Source organism: Alligator sinensis, unplaced genomic scaffold (assembly GCF_000455745.1).
Source record: "Alligator sinensis unplaced genomic scaffold, ASM45574v1 scaffold134_1, whole genome shotgun sequence".
Lineage (NCBI taxonomy): Eukaryota > Metazoa > Chordata > Crocodylia > Alligatoridae > Alligator > Alligator sinensis.
Window position 1 is genome coordinate 379,802 of NW_005841920.1, and position 24,327 is coordinate 404,128.

Genomic DNA, 24,327 nt, shown 5'->3' on the forward strand with positions numbered 1-24,327 from the left:
GGGCCGGGCCGGGGCAGGCGGGGCGGACACGTGCGCGGAGCAGGCGCGAGGGGCTTCGAGCTGCGCTGCTGCTCCCGGGCGCGGGGAAGGCCCCAGCACTGCCCCGGGCCCCGATGGACGCGGCCCGGCCCGAAGCCCAGTGCCCAGGGACCCGCTGCCCCGGGGATAGCGGCTCCGCGTCGGGCTGTGGAGACTCCCTCCCTCCTCCCCGCCACACGCACTCTCTGCCTGGGGAGGGGAAGGTGGTCTGGGTGCTTGTGGATGTCTGGAGGGGGGCCATGTCAGGGTATGGATGGGTGTCCGTGGGTAAGTGGGTGTGTCCTGGTGTATGTGGGGCTAGGTCTCAGTCTCGGAGTCCGCGTGGGTGTTTGTCTGGGCCCGAGGGGGGTGTCTGTACGTGTCTGGGGGTCCATGGCATTGTACGGTGTAGCATAGACATTGTTAATACAGGACACACCGATTACGTCTCCAGGATCTGTTTCACCCTCTACTTAAAAGAGAAGAGCAGAGCGTTCTGGGCTCCTGTGGATGGATGCTATAGATGAAGAATATACTTTCATTTTGCTTGCAAAGACCAACAGGCATCCCTTGCTGTTCTTTAAGAGCAGTTCCACCCTAAGAAAACCACATGGGATTAAACCCCAGCAGCCAACCTTACAGCACTAGCTACTGCCCTGTCTCACTCCAGCTGCAACCCTGTATACTACTATAAAAATAGACCTAGGAGAGTTTATATTTCCAGCTCTCTAGCAACCAACACCCTACCTTCAGCCTTCATCATTTTCCCTCTCTTTATGTCAATGCCCAGTTTAGTTGTAATCAGTGTGAGGCACTGTCTCCATTCCCTGTTTGCAGTACTACACTTATCAAATCATAAGAAAATGCTTCCAGTCCTGCATTTTTAAACATGGACAAAAATCTCCCTTACAGAATTAAGATTAAAACAGAACTGGTGCTGCACAAACACTGGGATAAGAACCAGAGATACAAGTGGAATTAGTGACTCTGGGAGTATTAGCAGCAGCCGGTTAGGACTGCAGTTCACTGGAATCAGGAATTACATTTAGCATTTAGTCAATACTTGCCCTGTTAGTACTATACAAATTACCTATTCTTCTGAAACAGCTGGTAACCCCCACTTTACAGATAGGGAAGCTAAAGCAGAGAGGATATGTTCAAAGCCCATATCAAAGCAGGTTAGAATTCTGGATTTTCTGCCCTCACCCCCCCTGCTCACTGCTCCACACCAGTGGTGGTCAACCTTTTTACCTGACTGGGCCAGATGGACAGTGTTTAGTCTGTCCACAGGCCAGATCCATCATTCAGGTGGACACAGCAGAGCCCCATCCAGCTGTATGGGGGGCAAGGGGCAGGGGGAGATCGGGGTAGCCCGGCCACAACCAACCCTGCCCCACAGGGGGAAAAAGTCTTGATGGGGGAGGGCTTGCCCCAGACTCAGGAAGGGGATATAGCCCAGCTCCAAACCCAAAAGCAGAGCCTGGTTTAGGAATTTGGCAGTGGGGAAGGGCAGCTGTATCAATTGCCACTGCTTCCCCCCCCCACCAAATTTCCCAAACTGTGCGGGACCCTGAGAGCTGGATGCCATGGCTCTGCAGGCTGCATTTGGCCCACGAACTAGAGCTCCAGCACCTCTGCTCAAGACCACGCTGCCATTCAGGTTGCTGTCTTATAATGATACAAGTTATTTGTACTTGGATTAAAAAGCATCAGAAACAGGTCAAGACTTCGGTGGCATATCCTGCATGTCTTCAGACTATACAACACAAATAATATTTTAGCACCAATATGGTCCCCATAGTTAAAGCTGGCCAAATCTTGTTAATTGGATTACCAGGCAATATTCATTTAGAGAGTTTCTCTTTAAATTTTATTGTTCAGAAACATGTGCCTTGCATTCCATTGCCCAATAGAATGGAAATATGAAATTATTAGCTTTACATTTAAGAGGAACTGGTCTCATTGGCCAGGGAATGCAGATTGAAGTAACTGCCTGAGTCTTATACCTGCACTGAAATCTAGTGTCTGAAATGGCCTGTGCACAGGTTTAAGAGGGAAAGATTAGAGTGCAGAAGGTTATCCAAACTAAGGACAAACAAGAGTCAGACTGTGCCAAGCCTCTGCGTGTGGGGGTGCAGCCTCTTCTCTCAACCCACCCACCACCAAACAGCAGTCATGTCTGTGTGTGAAAGCTGGCTAGCACAAGAATATGCTCTGGTGTACAGTATTAGCCACCCTAGAAATAGAGAAGCTGCAAGTTGCTTCCCACATCTATGGAAGCTAGACATATTTAGGTTGGCAAAAAAACGCTCCCACTCCACCCTCTGAAAGGATGGTGCTTCCTGACCATCATGAAGCTTTTATTGGGACAGTGCAAGTCTGCCCGTCACCCCAAACAGTACAGAATTTTAAAGCCCAAACTGAATCCAATGATTGATTGATTGAATGATTTTAGCTTTTGTGCTGTACATAGAAATTTTGCCCTCAATTCTTTAATACAAGAGGAATGATGGGCTATCTATATTTAAGCTTCATGTTTGAGTCAATTGAATGGGTAATGAAAATAGGGTTGATAAGCCCACACTGGCACCAATGAGGCTGAAGACCTTTCATCTCCTCCCATTCCATCCACCAACACTGACATCCTCAGCTGTTTTGCCAATATGCAGTGAAATGAATGTAATTATTTGCAACCTTCAAGTTGCCTGTTATGTTTCTTTCCCTCTATTTTCATGAACTGGAACCATTCTACTAGCAGGTACTTAAGCAAACATATAAGTTAACTTTCTTATTGGTAGGAATGGGATATTATACATGTTTAAGATAGAGGACAAGGTGACTTAACAGGTACTTTCCATCCTTGAAACAAGTACAAAATTGTTTTCTGCAGCATATTCTCCAATACTTTGTCCAAATCTTAAATGACAAGCAAGGGAGTTGCTTCCACATCTCTTGGGAGACTCATTCCACAGTTTAATAGATCTCACAGTAAGAATTTTTCCAGTTTAAATATAACATCTCTCTTCCTACTTATAGCTCTGGGATTAAATAAATCATCAGGAAGAAGGGCCAAAAGAAAGCAGTAGCAAGTAGTAAGACAGCACTGAACAAAATTACACTACTACTTCAATTACAATGTATGTCAAGGATTACTATTTACAGTTTGCTCCTTAAATGTTCTTACTTGGAAACACATGAACAAATCTACCAATATATATTTAATTTATTGGATTTTTTTTTTTTTATACAGACTATAACGTATGCAATGCTATAGATACGCTTGGCACTTCATATGCAAGTGAGAGGTCCACTGCCCCAAAGAGCTTACAGTCTAAGGACATAATCCTTTAAAATTGCCAAGTAATTCCAATGTTAATGAAAGGTAAGGGTGCCTATTCAGAACTGGGTCTACCTTTAGAAGTAGCTTTGCACTTACATATGGCTAAGCATACCGAATTTCAAGACACATACGATGTCATTTGTTTTAATGTATGTACAGTTCCATAATGTAAAGTTCTCAATATTTATTTTATCACCACATAAATAACGTACCATTTAAATTGTGACAAATACCTAGGTTCAATTCAGTATTTTTCTTACACAGTAATTCAAGTATACAAACTGAAAGATCATAAATGCATTATGTCTGTTTTATTTCCAAATTACCGTTGCAAATAGAAAAGTCTCCAATCAACATTAAACTATAAGGAATTAACAGAAGATGAGGACATAAGTGGAAGAAAAGCCAGTAATCTAAACTGCAGATTGTTTTAACCCACACACTCCATGGTGCAAGAAGCCAGAAATATCGAATTCAACAGGCGCTGCTTGTAGTAGGCATACCAACTGAGAGTGCAGATGACTCGAATGCTTTTTAACAATTAAATTATACTTATTATTTTTGACATTTTGTCCATCTTAAGTTTCTCTGCCTCAGAATAGGAATAGTCCTTGCAGTGTGTTTTCCAACCAAGACAATTAAGAAATACAAATATTTAACATGATCAATAAAGATGCCAAATCATTTTCCCTCCAATATTTTTACATCAACTTGCCACAAAATATTCAAAGCAAGGAAACACCAAGGCATCTACTCAAAACATATAACGAGGGACAGTTTATTTTCAAACAGTTTCTTTAGAGAAAGTAATTTTCTTCACAACAGGAGTACTAATTGGCAGACAGAAACTTTAGGGTATTTGTTTTAATAAAGAAAGAGCCAAAAGTAAACAAATGAAAATGAGCTAATTTCAGGCAAAGTAAAAACTACTTCAGCAAAGCCTCACCTCACGTTGATATGATCAGTTCCACAGCAAATAAGAAACAGAGCAGACTACCCTGGTTTAAAGAAAAATCTTTCCTTTTTTTAGATGCATAAGTGAATTACTAATAAATTGTTACAAGTGTTATTTCCTCATTGAATCAAAGACCAAAGTCTACTTGTTCAGGCATGAATCTGGATTAATCTCTCTCTCATAAGTGCTATAGGAAAATATTGAAGTACTAACCAGGAGAGAATTTTCTTCCCTTACGCTGTTAAATGAATGCGTTTAAAAACGAAACAAGTGGAACAAAACAAGCACAGATTTCATAAGTCTTTCATACCTAACATATTTTTCATTAACTGTACATACTTGCATTGCTTGCCATATAATGATGACCATTTGTACATTTTTTAAGCTTCCAGTTAAAAAGTTAGCCAGTTAGAAAAAAAATAGTAAATGCAAACTGAAAACTGCACTGTTTTTCTGCCTCCTCCCATCCCACAATTTTCTGACTGTCAAGCCACAATTATAATTGGATATAAACCACCTTTTCCCATAATGATTATATTACCCTGAATTATAATCCATCCTATGAAAAAGACCAATTTTGAACCTAACTGCAATCCTTACTCATTACTCATGTAAGTGGTCTCCTGCCCTCAGCAGGACTGATATATGTCTGAGTTATACATCCAGGATGTGGGAACAGGCTCATGCCCTTAGTGGAAGGTTAGGGGAAGAAATTGTGGGGGGGGGGGAAATCACTGAACACTATTCAATTTCTGCTTTGCTTAAGTATAAGCATCAGAAGTAAAAATATAGCACAGAGATAGAAATCCAATTTCCTAGTTAATTTGTATTTCTTCATCTGAAGCAAAGCTATTTCTCATATAATTTTCAAGATTAGTCAACATTTTGAGCATTACAAATTAACAGCATCCTTCAATTTACAACAAAAAAAACAAACAAACCCCCAAAGGCAACATATTTAAGACCGTCCATTAGACGATGCAATTATATTAAATGTTTTAAAGGTTAGCCAGACATTTCTAATATGACTAACAAGAACTATTCAAATGGCTTTAGAACTACGTATAGTTGACATTTAAGTAAATTTCAGTCCATTTGCACTTTCATACATCTCTACAAAGATTCAAACCCAACATTTAACCTGAATCATCTGCAGATGCTTCATCTTCAGTGTCCCACTATCCATTTTGACTGATAACTTAGGAACAATGAGGAGAATGTGCCCTTTCCCTGGGTAAGACTTCCATTCCATCAGACTGCTTCCCAGGTGATCGCTAATCACCACAAAGTTATACTAAATGCTGCCTTTCAAATAGGTTTGATTTTGAGGCACAGCAAAAGTAATAAAACAAACCCATTTCACTGCTTGTGATGGATCTAGTTCAAAAGATTTCTTTATGAAGAAAGGTGACATTTCCCCTTCAGATTTTAAGGTTTTGCATTATCATCTGAGATAAGGCAATACAATTTATGAATTTTCTAGACTATCTCGAGACCACAAGTCACCAAGAAGCACAGAAGTTATTTTCTTTTGTGTGACTTAAGGTTTAACTAGTTTGAAAGCAAACCAACAGTCTTTTAAAGAGAAAAATACTGTACTGATTTTACTGCAAACAGAACTTGATTCAGCTGTATTTTACAAATATCCTAGTATGAAGTAAAGCAACTAAATTAAACTATGCCAGTATTATAAAGTAGGGACAATGAGAAATAATACCAGATATTAATATAATTTGGTCAAATTGGGCAAGATAATATATGACACGAGCAATTGAGTGTACAACTTTATAGCATGCTACTTTGTTACTCGGAAGTTTAATTCACATTTTTGTGTCACTAGTTAAGATCATGATGGGGTTCGTTTTTCCCCCATCATGATGATAATAAATTGGTAGGAGAAAATATACAACATAACCATGAATCTGAAGCCCAGAGGGCAGGCTAACACTCTAGCAATACTAGCTATCTAATGCCCAAGTGAGGTATATTAAAATAGACCTAAAGTTATTTCAATGGTTGTAGGCTATGATCCAGGCAAGTATCACAACAGCAACTCCACATATTGACAGCATGATGAAACGCTTATATTTTTCCCACACCGACTGCTCGGTTTCTGCTTCATCCCTTCTCCTCTTATTTTTCCGTCGTCCTTTTAACCTGTTTTCAAAAGCTTCCAATTCAGCCTAGTTAAAACAGAAAAAAAACAGAATTAAATATAAAACACATTAATATTTTAAACAACAGTGCATGTTAGTTTATGATAAACTGTTTGTGCTAGGTATATTTCTGTCATAATGCCCTGTTGACATTCATTTGCAGCAACACGAGGTAAGAGCAACCACTTGTTACCAGCAACATTTCCCTGTCCCTGTTAAAATTTACCCAAAGTTATCTAAATTAAAAGCTTCCAAGTCTTGCCCTCAGCTGAGTCAGATTAAAAGCTAAACTCTTTGAAGATTCAATCCTCACTGAACATGCTCAAGCATCTCACCACTCCTACCATGACCATGACTGGACATGTGCCATACCCACAGAATGAATAAGTTCATGCCCAGGTCTATAGCAGAATGAATCCAGATGCTCTGGATAATGACTGCCCCAGGCCAGAGTGGGGTTGGACCCTGGAACTGAAAGCAGACAACTTGTCTTTTTAGGGGTGCAAACAGACATGGTATTTCTTCCAAGAGAAAGATTTTTGTCCAGGGATTCTACAGAGTGCCAGTCCCATTTGAAGTACCTGGTGAAGTATGCAAGATAAAAATGTGCTAACAGGTTCCAGTGCCTTCCCCACAATGCTGTGTAGTCTACAAGTTAATTGCAGCTCAGTCAAATTAATTACCACTCATTCCAGGGGCAAGTCTGTCAGGCTGCACGTTCTCCTTGGCCACCCACCACCAAAGGAGCAACAATGTAATTTGTAAGGACATGTGTGTGCAATTCCTTTTTTGTCCCAGGTTTGGATTCATATCAATTGGGACCACAAAAAAAGCCATCTGTTTACAGCCTATGACCCACTTACTGCACCATGGCAATGTGAAGGAAGCAGCTGATATCTGTGGAGAATGACCTGGGGCAAGGGAGGGCAGTAGAAGATAGCAGGCTGAGATAAGGAGCCAGATTGGAGACAGGGGAGACTAGCGAGGAAACAAAGAGGACTGGAAGCCAGCTGGTTAAGGGGGAATGGGATCAGACCTGGAATTCAGGATGGGGCAGAGGGAGGGAGAGAGCAAGACTGGAACTAAAAGCAAATAAGGGGACAACAAGGGAAGAGGTGATGTATTTAACGATCACCTGAGTTCGTGGGGGGCAAATTATGACTGGCTGGGCAAACAGACTGAGACAAAGACTTGGGGAGGGGTAAGGCTCAGTTTAGATGAGACTTTGAGGGAGGGAAAGGAAATACATGTAAGACTATGAGCAGGGGAAAGCTGGGACTGGATGAGCTGGAGACTGGTACAAGTGGGGGAAGGAAACAAGGGAACTGGAGAGAGAGACAAGGACTGAATACAAGGAGAGGAGAGCAAGTGGAGGACAGCAGGATTTAAGACAGTAAACCTAGAAGGGTAAGCTAAGTCTGGTTAGGCAAGCAGACTGTACAGGATGAGGAGGAAAGAGATGCTTAAGGAATAGTGACTAAGATTGTGTTGGCAAGAGTAGGACCAGGACAAGAAGCCAGAGGCAAGGTTGAGACAGGACGAGGCAGATTGTAGGGGATGTGGTTTCCCCTCTGAAACCTGTAATGGAACTTTGAGGGGCTTACTTTTCTTCTGCCGTTAGTAACTGTGAACTCAAAGCATCTCTTCACCTCTCCTCCCATCCCACAGCTGGTTCAGAGAGGATGAAAAACTATTGCTACTTTCAGTAGCAAGGGAAGGGGCACCAGTTTGTAACTACTACTTCTTCATCCTGAGAGAGGAATTGTTGGCACTATCCTGATAACATGGAAGATTGAATCTCATGACTCTCAGGCTTGCACCAACAAACAAAATTAATTTCCACCCCCTTGTCTACCTTCTCGTCCAGAAAAGTCAAGCACTCCTGTTGAACAACCACCTGAAGAAGTATAGAGGCCTGTAGATCTATAGCATCTGCAAAGGGCTTTGTACACAATCTGGTTGGATTTATTTCATTTTATTCATAAATTGTGGAGGTCTATCAGACATACTGAACAGAAAATCTGCACAGAAGTTGAAAAAGTCATTTTCATAACAACAGTAATCATATCTAATGTAATGAGCGCTGCATAAAATGTTTATCTGAGTTCTATGGGGAAAAAAAGCAGAATGTAGTCCAATTCAGGGGTTCCCAAACTGTGGTATGCAAAACATCTCTGGGGGCTAGACAGGAGAAATTGTGTAATGGCAGATTTAATTTTCATTATAATAATAATTGGCATGTAAGGGGTTACAATATAAAGCATGTGCTGACAGAGGTACATGGGCAGCTGGTAAATCTGGAAGGGGGTACACAATAAGAAAAAGTTTGGGAACCTGTGGTCTAATTCATGCAATTAAAGATAATTATGCATAAGTGAATTTAAATTATGGTTGCAAGGGAAATTGTAAATCTGACATTTCCTAACTTTTGAAGGCCTAACTTTTCAAATTCAACCATATTGTTTTAAGATCTTTTCTTTTCTGTTTGAAATTCCATAATTTTTCCTTAAAAAATAAAGGTAAAAACCAATGTCATTATGTGCAATTTAAAGACTCCTCAGTCGTAATCAGGGACTGACCTCTCGACACACATTATTGCTACACAGCCTTTTACACTTAAGCAACTGGACTGGCTATGTTAATGGGCAGCAACAGAAGTCTTGAGCTGAACTGCCAGAAAGAGGAGGCAGATTAGCCATTCCTAAGAACTGAGGAAGCTTTAGCCAAATGTGGTGCCTCTCGGTTGCAAGTGGGAAGGAAGAGGTGCTGGAGTCAGTGAAGTCAGAGTGGCTAACCAGGCTCTCTCTTTCTCCCTCCACTGGGAAGATGGGGGACCCCACCCAATGTGGCAATATTCCAGAGGTACCGCACACGAGGCGTAGGCCATCTCTCTTTCCACATATCCCAGATATTATCATTGGTACAGTGTGTGCCAATTTTGTTTTGGCATCAGCCTTAGAATTTTCATTTTCAGTTATAGTGGCAGGCAAGCAGGAGAGAGAAATAAGAGATTTTAAAGCACCTAGCTGTGCAAAAGCTGAATAGAACTTAACAGGAGAAAGAAAAGGCATTTGCACAGCAACCCCACTGACAAATATCAGACTCCTACAAAATAATGGAGATGCTAGTTTCTCAAATTGAAGGTCACAAAATCTTGTAATGGAAAGGTTATAACAGAAGTTGCTACCAGCTCTACATTGAGAAAGCTATTCATGAACATGTATTAAATATAGTACAATACAAATTCTTGACAGAATAGGAACTAATTATTGCATCATTATGTCTCTGAGGAAAAACCTACTGTAGCATACATTTGAAAGCTTACAGAAGTTGTTTCTGCAATTGTGCTTGCACTTTTTATAAGTTTTAAAAGATCCAAAAAAGCAATTGTATGCAAAAAATATCAAAGCAAATACAATCCATAAAATGAGACTGTCGTCATGAAACATGATTTAATCAGCTAAATGCAATTTTAATACAGTTATAAAAAGTTTGGTGATATGGCTTTGTAGTCTATTATAAGTCACTTAGAACACAAATACAAATTTTTAGCTGGTGCAAAAGATCCTGACAGTTACCAAAGACAGTGGGTATGGAGATGAACTATTCTTTGTACATGTAAGCGCACATAAAGTAACAGATTTGCTAAGAGAAATAGGTAACTAGAGGTTTGTTGGGGAAGCACAAAGAACGTCATTGGTTGAGAGAAGAAAAGTTGGTACCTGTTGTCTTCGCTTTTCTTCTTCAACAGCAGCTTTGGCTTCTGCTTCTTTTATCTGTCCGAACCCATACAAATGACAATTACCAATTAATTTATAGGTTGCTGATTGTAGCAGAAAAGCTTAAAATATCATTTTAGCTTTTCAGAGACTCAGTTGAAGACAACATTAACAACAACAAGTCAGACATACTCCTGAAGTGAGCTTCTAATGTACACAAACTGCAAAACATTTGGACAGAAACTTCATTTTCTTACAAATTGAGAAAGCATCCTGCACACAATGGATGTTTTTATTTTGTTTTTTAACAGAAAGAACTTCTGATTTTAAATATGAACTGAAACAGTCATAAAACACCACCCAAAACAAAACCAAATTTAAATTTTTATCCAATAAACACTGGGGGGAAAGCATCAAAAGTGGTTACTCAGTTTGCAGTGACTTCATTTCCTTCCCACTGCAGTCTGTGTACAGAAAAACATCCTTGCTCCCCGTCTTTAACAAATATTAATTCATGCTGGGTATTTTAAACCCTCTGAACCACTGAATAGCAGCAAGTACAATGTTTCCAAAGGACATTTCGCACTTGGGAAGGATTGTACATAGGCATTGGATTGAAAAATATTAGACTCTAAATCTTGGGTGCAAAAAAAGTCTCATCATGCAGAAGTCTCCAAAGACTATGCCTGTGACCCTCAGGATTTCATTGGGGTAGATAGCAAAGGAAGGTATGTCCTAGAGCACAGCTGTCCTGATGGCTCATGGGCCACATGCGGGCTGTGAGGGATTTAGTTGTGGCTCCTGGACCGCGGCTTAACCATTGCTGCCCCATCACTCTGGCTACAATAGCGGGTAGGATCTCTGGGCTCGCTCTCCTCTTCCAGCTGCTGCTTCCTACCCTTCTCCCATGTGCTGGGGCAGTGCCCACACAGAGAGGATGAGTTCAAGGCTGTGTGGTGCAGAGGCATCTGCCTGGCACAAAACCTAGGGGCCTGTGGCCCTTGCTGATGCAGCCCAGGGTTCATGCAGCCCCCAGCTTGCAAGTTGGGCAACAAGTCATATCCTATATCAGTCAAATACTACTGTATAGAGTTATATAAGTACACACTATATTAACTACTATCACATTTATTATCTTTTCATATGATGAACTGCTTTTTATAGTACATATCCCATTGTTATAAAATGCATTAAATGCAAAACCTCAGTGCAGTAACAAGGATATAAAATATCAACTAACATTTAAGTAATTTTAAATACATGTTGAAACCCTGAAAAATGAAATTACACCAAACCCCACCCCCAAACAAGCCTTTATAAGCAGCAGCTGTATGCAGCAATTCAGTAGCTCCAAGCTCCTTAAAGATGCAATGACATGTTGCAAAAGACTTCTGGAACTTTATTTTCAATACTACTAGATAAAGTAAAAAAAAATATCAGGAAGTGCAAAAATTAAAATAAAAGGAAAGTTTCTTGAGCTTGAAATCAGTAAGAAACTCACATTACAAATGCAAAGTCATGCTGTCAAAAAGTAGAGGCTTTAGCTTTTGCCAGTGTTTCTTGACAGACAAACCATTTCTAAATGAGACTTTTAGCACTGAAGTGACTTTATTACTACTCTGATAAAATTAAATGCAAAAGCTGCCTAAATCCCTGAAAGCAAGCACTACCTACAGCTTGAGAGTAAACTTGAATCAATGCACCAATAATAATAAGCTTGTATTCTGGAAGTGACAACCAATACACTAAATGTTGTCCACACTAACAGAACTTGTCCCAAAAGCTCATAAAAAGTAAAAAGAGTAGAAGACTAAGTGGGACTCCTAAATTTTCATTCTATAGCACTACTTGTCAACATATATTGAACTGAAATTTAATTTAAAAGACATTTGTAGATTTTGACAACATTTTAAAATTGTTAAAGTTTTTTTTTTGCGCCAGCCTTGGCCATTTTCAAAGATCTTACTAAGCTGCAGAAATGTGGCTAAGCAGAAGACCTCAAAGATTGTTTCTGAGTGACCATGGAGTGAACCTTTGAAGACACAACTCGCTTGAACAGCAAAGTAGCTTGTCTACCTAAACATCAGCTTGTCTAACTAAACGAGAAATGAGATACAATTAAACAGAGCACAAATACAAAATCAAAGCTTCATGTTCTAGCAACTGATGCAACTAAATGTATTAGATGTTATTTTGGTATAAATAGATAGATTTTTGTTAAGTTTCTTGATATATTGTAAAAAAATAAAGCAGCTTTGTTTACACAAGACCATAAATTTGGGAGAAAAGAAAAACAGAATGAGGGGAACCAGTATTTCATAATGGTGAAGGAAGGTGTGACAGCTGAAAATTATGTCTGTGTGGTGAAGGTGCTTGCTGAACGCTTTGTGAGGATTAGACCAGGTGTTTCTTGTTGTTTGTTTCTATATGGAGCTGCATGTTGCTGCTAAGAGTTTAATTAAAGTAAAAAACTAGTGAGGCTATGTATGTAGTGAGGTCTTGTAAGATTAGTGAGGCCTTGAAAGTAGTAAGGCCTTGTATGTAGTGGCACAGTTAAAATTAACCTTATCAGAAAAATGCAAAGGCTTGTACTGCTATTTGTCAGTCATAAGGAAAGTTCATAGTGTAAGAATGTGAGTGGCTGTGAGTCAACAGTGTAGCTCAAAAGTTATAAATTGGCTAGCACATCCAGAAATTAGTGGAAGGGAGACACAGCATTGTAAGAGAAGCTACTAATTTAGAAATTAGCTGCTGACTTGGATCCAGTGGGCCCATGGATCTCGAGGAGACCAAGGACTGAATACCAGGGTCCTTCCCGGTACCCCTCAAACAGCACAGATCGGGGACACCTGACTTCACTGAGCTTTATAGAAGAGGAACTTGTTGTACATCAGGCATCAGAGGGGACTGCTGATAAGCTGCCGACGCGAATTGTTATTGTCGGTCATTATTGTCTTGTTATACTATGCATAGTTGTGTGTTTGTTAAGTTAATAAACCTTTCTTACCTTTTTGCTCCTGACTACTCTCTCAATCCCGAACCTTCCCACTGGTGGCTAGGACAGAAGGAAGTAAGAAAGAACCCTTCCCTCCAGAAATACAAATCCCGACTAACTGACAAAACTTTCAGTAAAGCAAAGACATTTAAATAAAAGTAAATCAGAGATCTTTTATGAGAATGTTTATAATCAACCATCTATAAAACTAGGGCATAGGCTGGAGGGAAATATGAAGAATTTGGCAAATTCAAGAAGACCTGCTGCCAATCTACATGCCACCCTCCTCCCACCTCGAGTCTCCCCAGCCAGTATATGTGAGGATCTATGTTATTCTGTCACAGGTAGCCAGATAGATTTTGGATAAGGGTTTGAAGTGAAAGCAAATAAATGGTTGGGCAGTAGACCTGCTTCTGCCTCTTATCAGTGACCAATCTGCAAGGTTACATATAATCTGGATAACAACAGAGTGCTGGGGACAAGTTCCTGGTGCAAGTGTTGGAAAGGTCAGCTATAGGCAGTGCTCTTCTTGACTTGCTTGTCACAAACGGAACAATCGGTGGGAAATGTAGAACTGGTGGCAACTTGGGCAGCAGCATCCACAAGATGAGTTCAGGAAGGAGAACAGCAGAGTAAGGACCCTGAACTGCAGAAATAACAGACTTTGACTCATTCACAGAATTTATGGTCAGGATCCCCCACCAGGAAGCTAGTCTGAGGGGGAAAAAGAGTCCAGGAGAGCCATTTGTAGATTAAAGAAATCTTACTGAGGGCACAGGAATAAACCATCCTGATACACAGGAAAACTAGCAAGTATGGCAGAAGACAAGCCTGGATTAGCAAGGAACTCTTCAATGAGCTAAAAAACATAAACGAAGCTCACAAGAAGTAGAAACTTGGACAAATGTCTAGGAAGGAGTATAAGAGTATTGCTTTGGCATGGAGAGATGAAATCAGAAAAGCAAAAGCGCAGCTGGAGTTGCAGCTAGCAAGGGACGTGAAGGTTAATAAGAAGGGTTTCTACAAGTATGTCAGTGAGAAGAAGATCAGGGAAATTTTGGGTTTCTTACTTAATGGGGGAGGAAATCTAGTGACAGATGATGTGGAAAAGACCAAAGTACTCAATGTCTTTTTTTACCTCAGTCTTCACAGGCATGGTCAACTCCCAGACCACTGCACTGGCAGCACAGTTTGGGAAGGAGGTGAGCAGCCAACAGCAGCAAAAGAACAAGTTAGGGACTATTTAGAAGAGCTGGACATATACAAGTCCATGGGGCCAGACAGGATGCACCCAAAGGTACTGAGGGAATTGGCCAATGTGATTGCAGAGCTGCTGGCCATTATCTTGAAAACCTGTGGTGATTGGGAGATGTCCCAGATGATTGGAAAAGGGAAAATATAGTGCCTGTCTTTAAACAAGGGAAGAACGAGGATCCAGGGAACTATAGACCAATCAGCCTCACCTTGGTCCCTGGAAAAGAATGGAGTGGGTCCTCAAAGTATTCATTTCTAAGCACTTGAAGGAGAAGAAGGTGATTATCAGGAACAGTCAGCATGGATTCACCAAGGGCAAGTCATGCCTGACCAATCTGTTTGCCTTATATGAAGAGATGAGTGGCTCTGTGGATGCAGAAGAGCAGTGGACGTGATATACCTTGACTTTAGCAAGGCTTTCGATACAGTCTCCCACAACTTTCTTAGACGCAAGCTATGGAAGTATGGGTTGGTTGGATGAATGGACTGTAAGACGGACAGAAAACTGGCTGGATCACTGGGCTCAGAGGATAGTAGTTAATGGCTCAATGTTTAGTTGGCAGCCAGTATCAAGTGGTGTGCCCCAGGGGTCAGTTTTGTTCAATATCTTCATCAACCACCTGGAATGTGGGACAGATTGCACCTTAGCAAGTTTGCAGGTAACACCAAGCAGGGGTAAACAGTAGATACACTGGAGGGGAGGGCTAGGTTTCAGAATGAGTTTGCCAAATTGGACAATTGGACTAAAGGAAATCTCATGAGGTTCAATAAGGACTAAAGCAAAGCCCTGCACTTAGGACAGAACAATATCATGCACTGGTACAGGCTGGGGACTGACTGCAAGCAGCAGCTCTGCAAAAAAAAGGATCTGGGGGGGGGTTACACCACACCCATACACATACCCACACCCTCCCCACACCCCACACACATACCCCCTTACCCCACACACAATATACAAGAGTAAGATTGCATTTTGAGCTATTATGCAATCACCTCAGATACACTACACACAAATCAGGACAGAAATATTTTAAAAATAAAATTAAAATAAGTTATAGTAGATGTTTGATATTTTTAGTATATGATTTTTCCAGTTTCAAGATGGCAACGACCCCTTCCCAAAAGGAGTACTTCTGGGGCAAGGGGAGGGACTTCCAGTGGCAAAGTCTATGGGCTAGGGGTGGGATACCTGGTCACAAGAGGGCAACCAGGGGGAGGGGCACCTTGGAGCCCTTGACAGCTCACTAGAACTTATTAAGTGGCCCTCCAGCTGAAATAATTGCCTACCCCTGAGCTAGACTGTTCTCTGTGGTGGCAGATGACAGAACAAGGAGCAACAGTCTCAAGTTGTAGCAAGGGAAGTTTAGGTTGGATATTAGGAAAAACACTCTCACTAGGAGAGTGGTGAAGCACTGGAATGAGTCACTGACAGAGGTGGTGGAGTCTTCATCCTTGGATGTTTTTAAGACCTGACTTGACAAAGCCCTGCCTGGAATGATCTAGTTGAGGATGGTCCTGCTTTGAGCAGGGGGCTGGAATAAATGATTTCCTGAGGTCCCTCCCAACACTAATTTTCTATGATTCTATGAAAAACATTAAAAAAAAAAAAATCATAGATCCTACACGTGCCCATGACAAAATGCAATATACATCATCCAGTGTACCAAATATCATTGCTGAAACTATACAGAGTGAAACTAAATCACCATGCACTCCAGAATGAACTCAGATGAAAATCATAAAGGATAGAAACAAATTATCACCAATGAGAAAACACTTATGACAGAACAACCATTCCATCTCTGACTTCACAGCTCGTCACCAATGGAAACCTATACAACATCTTCAGAAGAAAGACAACTTTACTGGATATCAAAACCCACAGATTTAACATAAGACAGTAGTTTCATGGCTTATTATATCTTGTCTGATACCTCTGCTACCCCCCCTGTACTCCAGATGTCAGAGTGACACTCTCCCCTTTAAATGTCCTTATTAGATTACCCAACTTTAAACTGTTCTTCCCTTGGTCTGTAACTATTTCTGATAACTTCTGTTTCACAGTGTGCTGCCAATCTCCCTTTTAAAGTGATCACCTTCATTTACATAATGGGGTTAAACAACAGTACAGCAGCTGGTACAACCAGATCATTTGTATCCAGTGGTTTGCAACCTGCTTAAGTCACACACAGTTGTCAAAGTAAAGACTAGCTGCCCAGCTGATTGCTATGGCTTTTACTTCAAAGAGTGCCACTTCTCCAACTGGCTGGAGCTCATCAATGGTCCCATGCCCTTCCTGGAGATGTGGTGCCCTTTGAAATAAAAGCTGCAATGAACAACTGGAACATCTCAGTGGTTCTTCATAGCTGTTTGCTACAGCTACATATACCCCCCGTTACTTTGCATGCCCTCAGTTTCATAGGGTAAACTTAACCCTACAAAGTATCTGGGTTCTTCTGAATCAAACCGAGGTTGTACCTGCTTCTTTCCTGGACCAAAAGAAAGGCATTTTGTGTCCCAAATCTTATCTAACTTTTTCTTTCAACTATCCAGTTGATTCAATAAAAGGCATTACCAAACAAATCTTGCTTCTCACATATTCCCCAAGTCATCACACATCTCAACCACAACAATATTACACAAACTGTCTACAAAAAAAAGGAACAAAGTGTGATTTTTTTTTAAAGGAAAGCCACACTGAAAACAAGCAAACAAATTTGTCAGCCACATGTACTGGAAGTGTGGCATGAAAAAGCTTACTACTACCAGGTCTCTTGATACTTTACTGCCACCTAATGGTAAGGCAGCAGATCTTGAAATAGCTGAGTTTAAAAGTATACATTCAATGAAGAAAAGGAGCAAAAAGAGAGGCTCATATACAGCAACAGAGAGGATCTCAAAACTATTAGCTTATTGTGGCTCAATTTGAACCAGTGAGAAAAGATTATAAAAAAATGTAGTCTTGTTGCACTTCTGTCTTCTCCACTAAGAGACAGAAGAAGAAAAAAATATAGAAGAACAGTTTCAGAAAAAAAAACATGCATTAAAATCTCAAATTACCTCAAAAGTGCACATTCATTAGACACTATTATGTTGGCTAGTACAGTTCACACATCAGTGATTTTTGGAAACTGATGGTCACCTCTATGATCCCTTATAAATGGCTCAAGTTTTTAAATGGGCATGCTGTTCAATCTTGACATGCTGTACTGAACTATAATTACGTGGATTGCACACAATAGGAGCTCAGTCTACCTTGTCAATATTGAGCCATCACAAACTGCAGAATATCACTTAGGAAGGAGAATTTATATAGCACTTTACAACTTCAAAAAATAGATTAATCCATACTCTTATGAGATACAGGTACTTGTAGTTTTGTGACCTTGGGCATGAAAGAACCCATCTGTGATACTACTTGCAGTAAAATTCTAGGAGTCCTTGGCTCCTGATTTTGTGCTCAATGCACTAGCAAGTCTTCCCTGAAAATTACAAGGAAATTATAAAGAAAATGTTAGGGAATGTATACCCCATTTACATATATTGTAATGTGTTAAGGACACATCGTTTTTAAATTCAGGTCACTGATTTAAACCAGACAAAGAACTTGAGTGGCCAGGTCACTTGTTACCACTCAATGACGACTGGAGTTGCCAAAGAGTCTGATTATGTCTATACAACAGTATGTATCTGCATCTTGGCTTGCATGCATGCAGACACACATTAGCTAAGCCTGCTTTTGTGTATTCCTAACGAAGAGGAGTGCAAGCCCCAATGCCTGGTACCCACAGCCACACTTTTCCCACTATGACTCCTGGGAGTGTAAACAATGGTTTTCAGTGTGTCACCACCTGGCGCTTCTCTAAGAATGTTTGTAATGTCCTGTGGGAGAACCTCTTGGCCCTTGTGCAGAAGTGGTTTTAGCAATGAATCACTTTATACAAGGCATTTCAAGCTCTATATGCTCCTCATTTTTGTTCTTTCATTTGGGAACCAAGCTACAGACCTCCTACTTATGGTTTAAGTGCTTTTTAAGCAGGGTAAATGTGCTGCAAGACTCTGGATGATATTTCAGCAGCTCTTTCTGAACCATGTAGAGCACCAAGGATTTTGAGAGGGTTATACTCACGGTAGAATGGAGACAGAACGTGCTGCAGATTCCCCATGTACATCTGGTGTGGAATAACTAGCTCATTGAGATGCAAACTGCATCATATGAAGATGTTGGATAACCAACAGTACTTCCACAACTCTTATATAAGTAAATGGGCCTTCCTTGTGCTTCCTAGGCCACTGTGTAAGCCCTCTGTACCAGTGGCAAGGTACACAAGTGAGAAATGCCCTATATATTCTAGCTGGCATGACTACTCTGACCCTTAAAGACTGTAGGAGTGCTGCTGTTGAAGCCATGATGGTCCAGGGAAATTACAAATCAGCAAGGTGCATTTAGTAATACCTTTTATTGGACCAACTATATAAGTTGGGAAAGATCTCAGGTGAGCTTCTGGGCACAAAATGCCCTTCCGGGCACAAAAAAAGTGGGTACACAAGTGAGAAATACCCTACCTGACCAGAGTCGGTTGCCAGTGCTGCTGGAACTTGGTTATCCCAGACTTCTAAATCTCTAAGCAGCAAGATTTGCTTGGTAATATCTTTTATTGAGCCAAGATATTACCAAGCAAATCTTGCTTCTCAGAGAATGGGCCCCATCAAAGTTTGAGAAGCCTTCAATGATGCTTATGTGCCCACTACTTCTCTACCAGAAAGAATATACAATTATCAGCCCCAATAAAATTGAACCTCAACCTCAGACAACCTGGCAAAAAAAGATTTAAGTATATATGTACCAGTTTTAGACATGTGGTAGACTATGCATTTGGCAGACCAAGTGCAAGGCAGTGCTGCCTACAATACTATTTGGTGTACTGGTATGGTATGTGATTTGTGTTCCTGTAGCATGCTATGTACCCTGCAAAACATCTGCCAGATTATACCAAGAATTTCTGAATGAAGTAGTCAATAAAGCGATCATCTGTAGGCCCTGTACATGCAGCATACATCATGCCATTGCTGGACTGGGAACAGGTGAGTAACAGAAATAAATGCACCCACATTTCAGGATGATTTGGGTGGGAAAAAAAAAAAAAAAAAGGAAAGTCATACCGGGTGCATACACACATGCAATTAGCATCACACAATAAACTTTGGAGCAGTTAGCACTGGAGAAAACTGCTCCTGAGTACAGCATCTACACGTGCACTCAAGACAGCAGTAATGTGAATCAAGGCAGAGAGGCAGAGCAGCCCCAGGCTGGCAGGGGATATTGGGGAGTCAGCCCCAAGTACTGGGGGGTGGAGGGGCTTGGCTGGGGCATGAGAGTACAGAACATGCAGAGTCATGTGGCTAGGCAGCAGGCAGCCCCTGCAATTAAGCACCCTCATGCCCCAACCAGACCCTGTCACCATCTACACATGCATTTCAGTACACTTACTTACTCTTCCATAAGATAGTACTGTCCCCGACATCACTGTCTTACGGCAGAGTTAATTTAATTTACTGCACCCTAATACCAGCGCACATGTAGATGGGGATGCTTTACTGCAGAGCTAATTAGTCTACTCCACAGTAAAGCACATGTGTAGATGCACCCACTGATGAGGAATGTTGTACTGTAACCTTTGCAGCATGCATGTATAAGTTGCTATTGGCCAATCATTTGGTATTCCATATTATTTCGTTCTATGACAATTTAAAACTTTCATAGTTACAAGCTCCCTCTCTCTCCCAAGTACTCGCATATCAGTCAATTAATTAATAACGTTAAAAGTATATAAAGAAAAATTAAAATATGAATAAATACAACACTGAAGGCATATCAGCTTTGTTAAGACCAATGCAATCTTTGTACATGTACAAAGTAAAATACATTCCTAATGTACACAAAGTAGGATAACTGAGCATTTCAGACCCTCTTCCTTTCCTCACACTGAGAAGTACTAGTGGCATGAGAATACTGACATTACAATTACACACAAGGCCAGAGAATGTCACTCTCCTAAGAAATTGAAGTCACACTGGCAATATTCTAAATGAGAATCACCTATAGTTAGTAAAAGTCTTGTTCAGAATCCTTAATTACACAGCCAATTAGCGATACTCATCTATCATTTAATGGGTATAAATGCACAGTAAGTGCTATGACCTCAGATTTACTGCAGATTAACCTCAGTGTGAATGAGCTCCCAGTTTAGCTGAATGCATTTTCAACCAGCTCTTAAGCTAGTTCTATATCCCAAGCACAGCTATTCTAAATAATTGCAGTAAATACAAAGCTAACCTTGCAGTGCTTCAAGTAATCAGGGACAATTCTATCCATACATAGAAACTATAGTTAACATTAAGGCAGTTCCTTCAAAGAGGGTGATAGAGCCTTATCCTGTTTTGAAATCCAGGGTATCACAACTTGAAACAATTCTCCTGACAGAAAGAAGTCAGAGTCCGTGCAGTGAAATCCAACAATCTGCAGGACTGGGACCTAATTTATTTTCCAAATTTCAAAGATACTATTTCTCATTCTGCAAAAAAATGCAAACCCATCCCCCAAAGAAAGCATGAACCAAGTTTGCTATAAAATCAACTATATACAGACTCTGAAGCATTTTTCATTCCTCCCACAGATTTTGCCATTGGAAGCCAAATGGTGCTCCACTATTTAAGAGGAAAGAACCGGTTTTACCAACTTCCTGAGATGTACAAGATAAAGTTAGTGTATTATTTTAGCATAGCCACCTAACTAATTAAGTACAGGTAGTCTGTCTACAGGCTATATACAAACCTATTATTCCACATTAAACAGAAAGCAATAATCTGAAAAAGCAGCTGTTAAACATGCACATTTGATTTGATTATGTTCTATTACTTGCTGGTACGGTCTTGAAAAATAATTTTGTGCTCATTTTTTTTTCTTGAAGCAATGAGAATATATTATAACCACAAGAGACACATTACCTCAGATGCTTTCTGTTTCATTTCCTTGCATAATGCGTCACATTCTAGTGAAACCTGGCCTTCTTGTACCTTGTTGCATTGCAATTCCTATAATAGGGAAAAACTACAGATTTAAAACATTTCCTCATATGAAAGTTTAAATTGTAGTTATTTTCATCATAAGACATTGAGAGACAGCTATTTGTTAAAACACAACCATAAAACTAATTATGAGATGCTTTCAAAACTATAATATTGCGCTTATAATTCAGATGCGTTTTCATTTCTCACTCTTTCTGATAATAGTAAAGATGACAGTTTGAGTACAACCAAATGTTAACTTGACTCTTCCTTTCCTCCCCCACACTATATCTTGCTTACCTGTTTACTTAAAAGTAAAAACTCTAATTCCCCTACAGTTAGACTCATGCAGGTCAGATGCCCAGCACTCATACAGAGCACCAATGACTTCAAGATGGAACTGCCATTGGACTAGACCACACACACACTGAAACTGCGGGACAACTGCTGGGTCCAATAAAGAGGCTTCCAAGGAATGCATCTGTGAGAAGATTTGCTACTTGTACAGTCCGTCCACTGACTGAGCAAGGACTTTACTTGAAAGATACTGTAAAGCTATTTGAGGCTGTATTAACATTTAGCCCCTCCATTCCCTTCTATGCAGTGACTGCAACCGTCTATAATCAACAAAAAAAATTCACAAGAATTCCGTATGCATTTATTTCCCAAAAATATAAAGGCACACAATTATCAACAATGTAAAGCTTGCAACTCTTTAGGAAAACAAAAAGGGAAAGCAGGGCTCAGTCTACTAACTTTCCTTCTGTTTTTTTTACATCTTCTGTTACATTTAGGGCCCTGCTACAAGTTCAAAAAGAAGCTGGATAGAAACCAACTACAGAGTTGTTAGACATTTGTGAACACTAACTTCACATCTGGGTGGCTGTTTTTATAGCTGAAGAGTCATTTTTATCGTGTGATAATTACTTTGCACGTGTGGCTGGTCTAAATTTACAGTGTGATTAACCAGTTAATTGTGTAACATATGTAACATGTAGCAGGGGCCGCAGGGGAACACTTACGAATGTATTTACTTTTTCAAAACTAGTTTTCACCGAGTTTCCAAGCCAGACTGAATGAGCTAAAAGTGCACACAGTGCTCAGATGAAGGGACAGGTCTATTTGAAACTGCTAAAACTACAAATTCAGCTGTGATTATGTAAGCAGTTTTGCACCATTCTGATGCCACAAACAAATAATCTGCATCTGAATGAAGATGTAGTGTAGGCATGTGAACAAATAATTTAGCCAATACAAAGAAAAACAAACAAACAAGGCAAGTTAAGAGTGTGAACCTATGCTATTCTGGCAGCAGTGTCCTCAAACATACCATGCAGACTCCCAATATGTTACTTGAAGCACCACAGCTATGCCTATGCAGTGCTGCAGGCCAGCTAACTGGCACAGACCCAGCAGAGCCAATTAGTTGCCTGGCTCCATACAGATGCAACTACACTGCTTCTAGTCTGGGGGTTGTCTGTTGTTAAGCTGCTTGGCACATTTGAGGGTGCTGTTGCAGGTCTAGACAAAGGAGTTAGTCACACACAAGTAGTCAAAATTGGGACCAATCATGGTGCTTAACCCAATGGAAAGGTTCTTGGCTTTCTAACGTACGTGCACATATGTGTATACAGGTTTCCCTCACTTTATGCTGTACATGCATTCCTGGAAAACAGCGCATAATTTGAATTAGTATAAAAGGAACCCACTTTACAATGTAACAAGAGGGATACGTTCCAAGACCTTGACTGTACTGACCCCCAGACCCATTTGTACCACTTTTACAAGATAATTTTGGTACTCACCAACAGCTGCCGGGCAGCTGCCGCTGTGTGTTGTGCTTTGCACTCAGCTGCAGCTGCCCTGAGAGTGGCGCCACTGAGTTGTGCTGTGCTACACCCCCCACCCGCCTGGTGGCAGGATGCATGTGGCATCATGTCATTCCCGGGGCAGCTGCAGCTCCAGAAGCACAGGCACCGGCTGCCCTCAGAGGTGGGCTTCCTGCACATGGGTTGCATAAGAGTGAATTTATCGCGCATATAACAATTTTTTGGTATAAAAAGGGTCATCGCATAAGAGCGAATTTGCGCATACAGAACCCGCATAAAGCAAGGGAAACCTGTATATGATTCTGGTTCTCTGTTGTTAACTGGAGTCCAAATGGGAATCTGACTTAACTCTGAAATGCTAGGGACAGAAGTTATACATAAGCTGGTCTAAGTGACTGGAAACTGATTTAAACCTGTAACACAACAGAAGTTCACTGCACATAAACTACTCTCAAAACGGCTGAAAACCAATTTAAAGATAAACCTAGTTGGATGTAGTATCAGACTTAAGTGATTCAGGTTACCTTTAAACAGGTTATATTTTAGATTCCCACCAGCTGACATCTGCCTGGCATGGAGGGGAAAGCACCCACCGGGGGGCTTTTCACCCCTCCCCACAGCAGCTTGAACCCGTTTGGGATCACCCAAGCTCCACCCCTTCTCCAGCCATCGCCTCCGAGGGGCAGGTATGCCGCCCCCACCCAGCCAAGATCTGCCAGGTGCAGAGAGGAAAGCGCTCACCTGGGGGCTTTTCAATTCCCTGCAGCTCAGAGCCCCACCCCCTCCTCAGATGTCACCTCCAAGAGGGGTGGGGGGTGAGGGAAAGGAAAAGCACCCACCAGCCCAACACCAGCCCCAGCTGGGGGGGTAGGGAGGGGAGAGTAGTGTGTTCCCACCCCCTGCCCCACCACCACCCCACTCAGAAGTGACAGCTGGGGAAGGAGTGGGGCTGGGGCGATCCCAGCCAGGCTACAGCTGCAGGGGCTGAAAAAG

At 41.1% G+C, this 24,327-nt stretch overlaps 1 protein-coding gene across 1 annotated transcript in view; it reads right to left on the reverse strand.

Annotated features, from left to right (window-relative positions):
• Positions 1-28: 28 nt before the first annotated feature.
• Positions 29-24,327, reverse strand: part of NFXL1 (nuclear transcription factor, X-box binding like 1) — a 93,394-nt gene continuing 69,095 nt past the window's right edge. Inside the window, exons 20-22 of the mRNA XM_006019028.3 lie at positions 21,446-21,532; positions 10,192-10,245; positions 29-6,496 (exon numbers count right to left, since the gene is read on the reverse strand). Coding sequence (XP_006019090.1) covers positions 6,323-6,496; positions 10,192-10,245; positions 21,446-21,532 — 315 coding nt within the window. The 3' untranslated portion in view covers positions 29-6,322. The remainder of the gene's footprint in view (positions 6,497-10,191; positions 10,246-21,445; positions 21,533-24,327) is intronic.